This window comes from Macrobrachium nipponense, chromosome 1 (assembly GCF_015104395.2).
Source record: "Macrobrachium nipponense isolate FS-2020 chromosome 1, ASM1510439v2, whole genome shotgun sequence".
In the NCBI taxonomy this organism is placed as follows: Eukaryota; Metazoa; Arthropoda; class Malacostraca; order Decapoda; family Palaemonidae; genus Macrobrachium; species Macrobrachium nipponense.
This window is the reverse complement of record NC_087200.1, coordinates 60,364,287-60,374,735: the sequence shown is the minus strand read 5'-3', so window position 1 is coordinate 60,374,735 and position 10,449 is coordinate 60,364,287. Positions and strand designations below refer to the sequence as shown.

At 30.5% G+C, this 10,449-nt stretch overlaps 1 protein-coding gene across 1 annotated transcript in view; it reads right to left on the bottom strand.

Moving 5' to 3' along the window:
* Positions 1 to 6,682: 6,682 nt before the first annotated feature.
* LOC135219340 (midnolin homolog) overlaps positions 6,683 to 10,449 on the bottom strand; it is a 244,503-nt gene continuing 240,736 nt past the window's right edge. Inside the window, exons 6-7 of the mRNA XM_064256016.1 lie at positions 9,789 to 10,085; positions 6,683 to 8,488 (exon numbers count right to left, since the gene is read on the bottom strand). Of these exons, the coding sequence (XP_064112086.1) occupies positions 8,202 to 8,488; positions 9,789 to 10,085 (584 nt within the window). The 3' untranslated portion in view covers positions 6,683 to 8,201. The remainder of the gene's footprint in view (positions 8,489 to 9,788; positions 10,086 to 10,449) is intronic.

Genomic DNA, 10,449 nt, shown 5'->3' with positions numbered 1-10,449 from the left:
GCAATGGCTATGTTGTACAAAGTACAGAGCCGTGAATAACAGAATCTCACACTAGTGGGAGATAAGGACCCAGTCTGTGTACAATGAACATTGAGGACCCTTTTTGTCTATGTTCCAATAAAAGTTATGTTTAATGTGCAAGAGTAATTTTTACATTGAAGTTTCATTTGCTCTGATAACTATTTTGAAACCTATGATGTGAACTGAATTTTGCAAGGCTAAATTGTACATTCATTTGACTTAGACAATTCATTATTAGTAGATAACATTTACCGTCATCTGTCAACCCCTGATGTTCGAGGATAATAAAATGTTTCCAGTTCAAAATACTTTTGCTAATGCTTTTCATATATTGTAATATGAGTTTTCCAATTGATTTCTGAGCCTAGAAATTTTAGGTTTGCCTTTAGGGTACAGTATTAGGTACTTTCCCATTTTCACTTAATTTCATACTTTTTCACTATGATACCCTCATAAAACTACATTTTTTTTTAAACAGTTGGAGAACTGGAAGCCTACTGATGGAGTCAAGGTATCTATTTTCATTATGGCAGTGTCTAGTATGTTTTGAGTTTGAGGATACGTATATGAAATATGGTAAAATCGTGTGCTTCTAAAAACACTTCCCTGAACTTGGAACATTGGGTAGGCTTTCTACAATGGTTGCACAGCCAATTGATCTAGTTCATGGTAAATGATTATAAAAATAATACGTAATCTGGTTGAATAATTTTTTTTAAGTCAAGTTTTTTACATTTTTTCAGCAGCAGGTAAATATTGTTTTAGGAGAATGACCTCTTGTGTCTAGAAAATCAATGTCTAAAGCTGATTCTGTATATTTCGATGCACTTTGCAATTGCTATATAAAATTCAACTTGGAGTAGTTTAGACACCTGTTTACTTATTTTTTGGTAAAAAGGCTCATGTGTCAAGACAAAACTTAGAAAAAACCACCCTCTTCAATAAGACCATGTAGTTTAACCTACGTTAATCATTTAACTGACTAGAATTGAACCATGCTGTTTTTTGTGTGTATATATGTATATATATGTGTATGTGTATGTATATATATATATATATATAAAAAATATATATATATATATATATATATATATATATATAAATATATATATATATATATTATATATATAAATATATATATTATATATATAGTATATATATATATTATATATATATATATATATATACATATATATATATATATTATATATATATATATAATATATATAAATACTATATATATATATATATATATATATATATATATATATATATATATATATATATATATATATCATATAATATTAATAGTATATCTATCTGATATATATATACCTGTATATATGTATACTAATTATACTATATATACTTATCTCTCTCTCAGAACACTACATATACATATATATATATCTATATAGATATATAATATATATATATATATATATATATATATATTACTATATATATATCGTATATATATATATATATATTAGTATATATCATATATAATATTATATATATATATAAAGAAATTTTGTCTACAACACGATAAAAATCTCTCTTCTTTTCAACTAGCTATTGTGTATTTTGCTTTAATATTCTCAGTCTTGAATTGAACTTTTAAGTGTTAGTATGCTTTTATTACCTCAATACCATATTGTCATCATTTTGTCTCTTAGGTTTCTTGACTTTCTAACTAAACTTTAAATAAAAGGTATCAAGAATAAATTATACCAAAAATGTGAGTAATTATATCTTAAATGATTGTTTACATAAAGACAGGAACACTCTTCAACAACAAATAAACTGTGATGGCTAGTGGTGACCTAGCTCATATTTAGTACTAAGGGTAAAAGAAATCAACCAATGAAGAAAGTCAAATCACAAACCTCACAGGCTCTTGCAAACTGCTTACGGCAAGAAACTGCCTGTGTAATAATAGCAATGCAATTTTTATGATGTGGATAAGATGATTCTGCTTAAAATGTTCTTGCTAAATGTGGAAAAGTGACTCGTTCTTTGTCTGATGCTTTGTCATTAACAGCATTAGTTACAGGCAGTAAAATTCTTTTCCCTGCTTTAAGAAGTTGAGATCCATGAGATAAAAACTCTGCAGTATTTTAACACTTGTAGAAAAAAACAAATAAATAAAATGAAGTGTACCAGTATAACTATTTTGCTTCATTAGCTACATGACTTCATTGGTAAATTATTATAGGCATTTACTGTGAAGTGTTTCAATTGTAGATCATTATCATCATTGAAAATGTGACATTGGTCCAACTCTTATACCCGCACAGTGTATACTGTAACATCATTTTAAAGCTTTCCAGAGAATTATAAAAAAAAAAAAAACTATACCACCACAGCTAATAATCTCCATATTAAATCATTTCAGTTTTGACAGCAAGAAACCTGATACACTAGATATCAATTTTTACAACCCTACCAAATTTTTTGTACTGAATGTCTACAAACATAATTTAATGCAGAAAATGAAGCACTAAGAAGAAATCCCTGAGAAGTATTGCAAAGCATGCTAGAAAATTGATTATCCATTAATTTTAAATGCAGTTAATTACATAGACCATTTCGTTTTCTACAAAAACCTCATCATTCAAATTGCTCATACACATTCAGTCAATTTCAGTATAGAAGTACTGAATACTGAATATGCCTTGGATAAAATCTAACATGCCTAACATAAAAAATTTACATAAATAGTCTATGGTCATTTTAAAAGTGACTTAAATTCAGTTTAACAGAAACAAAAATCAAGTGTATTAGTGGAGAGAAGGCAAATTCCAAGATTAAGACACACTCACTTTCATCACTGAGAAGCGAGTATCAAAAGAGAAAGAAGAGTAGCAGCTGCTTTGTAAATTGAATATTCCTCACCATCAACAATATAGAATATCACTAATTCTTACTGCCTGTAGCTGTGGCTATTATTTTAAACCTGATATTTTCTTTACAAATATATACTTGATGTAATAAAAGGGCAATGAGCCACATGAGGTATAAGAGCAAATGGGAATTATTTCAGAGTTCAAAACAAGAAACTGATTCCCAATGCAGTTAAGTTTTGAGTACTGAACACTGGCTCTCTTGCCAGTTCCATCCAGACTAATATAGTCAATAAACCGGATAAAACCTAGCATATATATACTATGCTCATTTTTCTCGTCCCAAATTTTTCTCACATACAGTAGTACTGTGAACCAGTTTCCTCAGTGATAACTATAAAGGGTTAAATGAAATGCCCATGTTATGCACCTTTACCTTCAGAATCAATAAGGTAATTTCAATGTGCTAAATTAACAGTGAAAATAATGTACTGTAATACAGTACTATCAATAACATTTACAAACAATGAAAAAGTATAATTCAGTTCACTTAAAATGAGAAAAAATATATTCCAACTCAACAGTATTTCAATTTTTCATAAACTTTTCATTTTCAATAATCAAGAAAACTTATTGAATCAACACCATCTGGGATTTATTATTAGAGAGCCATGCAAGATCATGAACAAGTAAAACCTTACAACCAGCTCTTCTTTCACATACAAAGGACCCATCCAGCAAGAATTTACTTAACCAATCAATAACCATAACATTCTTACCACCACTACATCTATTATAGACTCTCAATAAAGTACTGTACCTGCACTTATACACTTACCAAAGACAGCTCTCCAGAGAGATAATGGTAAAATAATGTTTACATTATTTACAATCACAATAACTACAATTTACAAATATAACTTTTATCCACACACTGTAATAGCCACCAATTATAAAAAAAAAGTAAAAAAAATTTCAACATGTTAATGTATACAGTAAAATAGTCAATTCAAACCTTACTTAAAACTTTAAATAACAACAAAACATACCAAAAACTGATGTGCTACTCTGCTTCCATTACACCTTTTGTTGACATGCAAAACTATGTCTTGCATGCTAACTTAATTCTTGTACTTCAACACACCATAGAATAACTTTCCATACAATATTCTAAAATGGATTAAATTCAAATCCTGTTTCATCTGTCTGACCCTGAAGAATGTTCTATAATGCCACAAGAGTGAAGTGATACAAAATAATCAACAGTTTTAATATTTGTGCTTCGCATCTCTCAGAGAGATTTGATAATTTTAACTGAAGATAAATTTGAAATTTGGCCCACAGAACAACTATGAAAGTTTTCAGTGCTTTTCCAATTTACTGGCTACCCCATACTCTTTCAAGTGAACTTTTTTTTTTAATTCCATTACAATTATGTATTTACAAAAATTTTGATTTAAATGTTAATTACCAATATTATTAATTTCACTATGTAGTAATATATTTTCTTACCTTGGTCTTTGATTTAGTAGTTTCTTGGATAAAAGAATTCAAAATGTCTACAATATAATAAACAACCCTTGTCCATTATAACAACATTAAAGGTGGTAAAAAGCATACTGGGCTTTCTTGTATATAGAATAGTGTCACTAATTAGGCTCTTCAATATCCTATTACAGTACAGTAAATTCTGGAAGTCATGTAAAAGGCCATTTTTTTACTATATAATTGATTTCCATATCCACAGCATTAAAAAAGATGGCTGGTAGACCAAGTATCTTTAAAATACAGTACACATATCCATGAACATGCCGAGGATCAATTTGTAATACTGTAATTGCAATGGAGGAAGCACTCAACTCTTAATGCTTTCTACTAGTGTACCATACTTGGTCAAACAAAACAACATAATTGACTTTAAAAAAATTTAAGATAATTTTGATAAGACTCAACTGTACACCAGTATACATTTGCACTGTTCCTCCAACAGGATAACAAAATTCTGAAGCAAGAACACACTGTTCGTTATTCTATCTAATATCACATGAAAACAATAGTCCAATTTCATCTGTAACTGACCAGCAAGCCTAAGACTGAAAAAAATCAGTCTTTGCCATTTAGAAAATCAAGTAACAAATAAATAGGTAGGTATTACAATTAGATTTTAAAATTTTTAGCTTTGCTAAACCATAGTTCATGTACAATATTAGTATTAGACTCAAAGTGTGCTCATAAGTCTCACTAACTTTCAGCAAGAGGCCTTACTAACACATTCAAGTCTAATATTAACAAGAGGTGAATAATAACTGAAAGATTTATAATATATATTAATGCAGTGGTACCACACTTAACATAGAGAACAAAGAGTAAATAGTAATATGCACCCAAATATTCTATTGGACAGTTTCTGTATATTTTTGCATTTGTTGTAACAGATGTACTAAAGGATTATGGTTAATCCCCTGTTACATTGTTATATGCTAAATATTTCATATGAAATTGATCAATCATATATGCTGGTTCAATTACAATCATCAAAAACTCTCACATTAACCTGAGCCAGCTTAAAGTACACATGCAGTAAACTGGCCTCTTAAATGAGACAATCTGCTTACCAGAAACTTATTAAGTCTTAATAGCATTTATTTTTTAAGAGTAAGAATGTACAAGCTTTCAAACAGATTTTAAACAGAAATACAATACTACTAAGTTTTTAATGTTATACCAAAAACAATATGACTGCACCCCAAAAATCATTTTAAACCAGTTTGCGATTAATTTCTCTGAAAAAAAAATTATACACATGTATATATATATATATGTATTTATAGATATATATATATATAATATATATATATCCTATATATATATATATATATATATATATATATGGTATATATATATATATATTATAATATATATAGATATAAAAATAAAATACACACTAAAACAGATAGTAGGATGTGGAATAGTCCAGACATTAAATATCAGCTCAGCACTGCACTAAAAAATTATATTGCATATTGTATGTTATTAACACAAACACAAATCACTGGGGAAAAAATTAACTGTTGAAAATTTACTGAAAGAATGTACATTTTTACTCTGATAAATCTACAGGTTGTGCACTTTTAATAGTAATCCTAGTATTCCCATTACGAGCTCTTATTATCACAAAGTCACCAGATTGAAGTGAAAATATAAATTATTGTAAGGATGAGAAGAGGACAAGACTAATACTTAACTTTTCTCTCTTTTGAAGGGGTTACATATGATTTGATGAAGGGATATAAATGCTCAAAGAAATTTACCCACAACCTCTGAGTTAAAGTCTCGGTTTTATTTTGATCTAAGATGTTCATGCATCTTCAAGGCTTAAAAAATGTGCTATGTACAGCAGAGACTTCTGCCACATCAACTGCTATTGCAAACCTCTTTATATTTACTACAAATTATTATGGGACACCTTGCTAATATAGTAAATACAAGTATAAATTATATACATTCCTTCTTGCAAAATGCTCAACTTGATTCTTTCTTCATTCTGACAAGAGGAGATCTGTAGAAAAAGTTCAAATGGAGAAATGAAGTGGCGCATACAAGAAGGTAAAACCGGACTGGATACAATTATCACGTACACATAGATAACATGAGCTTTGCCATCTCTACATCTCAGTGGTATTATGGACAATTACAAATTTTGTAGAAGCTGAGGTCCAGTGCTGATAATAAAGAAGTTATTTTCATATGACCTAAATAGTATATTGAAACTATAGCTGACAATAAATTCCAAGAAAGGAAAATAAAAGAAAGAATTGAAGGAACAAAATATATAACCAATAATTGTGGAAATGTTAAATGTTGTACACCCACAATTAAAACATCTACGTATTGACCTACAAATCTTTTAAAACGAAATAAATGTTTATTCATTCATTAAATTCTATTCATACCTATGGCAACTGCTTCTATGGTGCTATAGGAAATGGGGTGATATTTTGAACATCATTCTCTACCAGTGACAATCACAAGAAAATTTAATTGCAAGCCATCATTAAACTTGGTGCAAATTACTACTGTCGAGGTAGATTCAATCAGTCTGGTTCAGGATTTAATATGAAACTGCAATATACACACAAACCCTTTAAATAAACTGCATAGAATAGCCTAAATGAAGCCAAACACGACATGAATAACTAGGCTGCATCATTACTGTTATTCCTATCATTATTATATTATTAGCAAGGAGACAGAACTTGTATTAAAATCTAAAATTGTATCCCTTACGATTTTTGGATTTCATATAGTATTTTGTAAATTTCATTAATATCTTGTGATTATATTATTTCAAGATTACTAGGTATCTGAAGGATTTTGGAGGCAAAAGAAGATCTGAATTCTTTACAACTTCAATTCAAATAACACTTCAGAAACTTCAGATGAACAAACATTAAAGTTTACAAGCTAAAACGGCATGAAATTTTAATGAACTTCATATACTATACCTCTTCTTTAAGCTTCAGTAGCCCACTCATCATTAACCACTTTGTTAAGGCAGTAGAATAAATTAAACTGTACATGAAAGAATATAAAACAATGGCATTTCACAAATATAATCATCACTGAAAGTGTGTGTTGCTAAGATCAATATATATAAAATAAACGTTAAAAGCCAACATCATTGTGAAGACTTCACATCCTCCATTGCAACTTGTTTCTTCCTTTACCCCCTAAAAGTCACTTGAAATGAGGCAAAACAGCCACTTGATATGTCCTAAAAATTAACACTGCCTCTGTGCAATACATCTTCCTTAGGCCTCACTGACCTACAGAAAACCTTGGGGGTTTCTAGTCTGTATCATGATTAGTTGTTGCCAAATACTGTATAGGCTTCCTGAAAACCCAGCATACTTTTAAATGATCTCGATAAGACAAATTGGGTTTACTCTTTCTATTCCGTTGTGTTTTAGCACTCACTTGATAACAGTTTTACTTGTGCACAGTACAATATAGTGATTGACCTACATGCCATTTTCCAACTATGGAAGCACATCAAACAATGCTTTTGTATTGCATGTTTTTACATCAACACAATCAACCCTAAATCACAGACTATACACCATCCATAACTACAATACCAGTCCAAGCAGAGCAACCCTTGTAAAGGCTTAAACAGACTGGCTGAATGAAAGAACACATCTATCTTTTGAAAATTAGCAACTGAGCGGAAGTTACGTACTAATGCCAATCCAAATTAAAGCCCACTATACTGACAATCCTCTTCTTCCTCACAGGCTTCTTGCATTGTATCATTCCTCTAGTGTTAAGCCACCATTAAGCAACCACTGTCTCAGAGTTGAGTTCACATAAAGTGGCTTGATCAGTTCCATCTGCATTACTATTATCAACCTCCATAGTTTGAGATGCAGTTTTAGCAGTAGTACTGGTTGTAGTAACAAGAGTTGGAACAGTATTATTTGTGGACCAAGGAGTTGCTGCTGCATGGGGGTAAGGTTGTGCACGAGCATCCCGACGAGCCTTGCGTCTTGCACGTCGCTGTTCCATTATAAATCTCAACTGTTCAACTTTAGTTCTCGTTGCCTGATTTTCATCACCAGAATCTGTAAAAGAAAGGAAGAAAAAAAAATGAGATAACACATTGTTGTATAAAAATTAGCTTAACAAGACCATGGAATTAAAAAAAAACTAACTCACACAGTAAGCCCAAACACATTATTCTTATAAAAGAAAAAAGAAAATTAATACAATTTATAAGCTCCTAAAGACTTTTACAATGAAAAACTACTTGCTGAAGATTGACAAAATTTTCTTGAGGAATTTGTGTCTATTATTTACCATCCAGTGTAGATTGAAAATATGTTCAGTCATACAAAGTATGTTTTACTGACAATATTGTACTGCATTCTCTACAAACAGGAACTAGATAATGTACAGTGGCCATTAAGTATCAATGTATGAAACATGTACACAATTCTACAAATCCTGCCATTCATTTGTTACAGTGGATTTATAATTGTTTTCAGTATTTTTTTTTATATAACCTAAACTGTTACAAACTTGACTGCTATATCTGCATCTCCATTTCCTTGAAAGACTAAATGTGGAGGGATCTAGTACACTTCAAATATGATACTAAAATGTACATGAACTAACAAAATAAACTCCATAAATTTCATCTACTCGAACATTATCCCAGATGCTCCCATGAGTAGTCCTTCATTGTTCAGTGTTCCAACCTTATCTGAAGCAGAAGACCATTCCAATGTATCATCAGTACTGTTACAAAATTCTATTTTGTTAATTTTGTTTATTTTCAAGTGTGTTTAATTAAAAAATAATCTAACGAGTATGAGTATGCATGTGGTAAATATGCATTTTAGTAGGGATAGCTATTACATATAAACAGTTTCCTAATACTACTGTACAAGGAGGCATAATTGCAGAGCACCTTTGTTCAGTGTGCTGCTTAGATTCCCTCCTTATGGGACTCTACTTATTATTTTAAAGGTAATAAGAGTAAATAATGTCAAGTGTCCTCTTGAAATGTTTGGTCCAAGAGGAAAATTTTTAAAATAATGTAAAGCTTTTAATTTTTCTTTTTTAATTATAGAGGTTAGGGGGCTACAAGCTATTGTCACCTAATAGTAATATTTTAATACTGAAATTTATGCTCTGATATACATAGTACATTTTACCTTCGAAATTTTCACATTTTCTATGGCAATCTACATCAGAGTCTGAGGAATGAGAATATGAGCAATAATAACTAACTCCCACCTTGGTGTAAAACTATCATAATGTTCATGTACATGTCTATTATTTTTATTCTGCTGAGTAAGACCTGGACATCTGCTGTAAAATTCTTATAAAAAAAGAAAAAGAGACACAGAAAAAGGTTACCTTGTTCATTGGAATGTGTGCCATTTACAGAATTTTTCTCACTATCAGATGCCCTAGAATCATCTTGAGAAAGAATATTACTTGAAGCATCTCCACTGAAATATGGTGATGGACGTTTGCCACTTGAATGATTTTTACTCCTGCTTGTTGGGGTGGATGTGCTTACAGAAATAGTAGTGCTTGAATGTCGACGATACTGGGGTGTGGCACACAGAAGGTCATTCAAAATATGAATAATGGTAGAAATATCCCGTTTAGGCCGTCCCTGCCGGTCCTGGAGTGCTGGGTTGAGAGTTCCTGTCATATGGAATACTATGTATTAAGGGAAATAAATATTGCAACTGACTTTGCCCAATGAGAAAGTACTGCTGAAATCATGCAGTATTTTCAGCATGGTTTCTAGATATATGTAACCGTACAAAATAACAATATCAATCCTTCAATGATGTATACAATGAACAATCAAATCAACAATATCTTTGTTTGGAAAAGTATACAAAACTCTTTTACAAGCAAGCTTTCAATTCTTCATATTTCCCATACTGTACATAATTCATCTCTACAACTTTGAAGTTTTTCCTTTGATGTGTATTCAGGTTATCAGATTACACTTGCATAAAGTTGAGATGGCTTAACAATCCTTTCGTAAACACCTACCTTG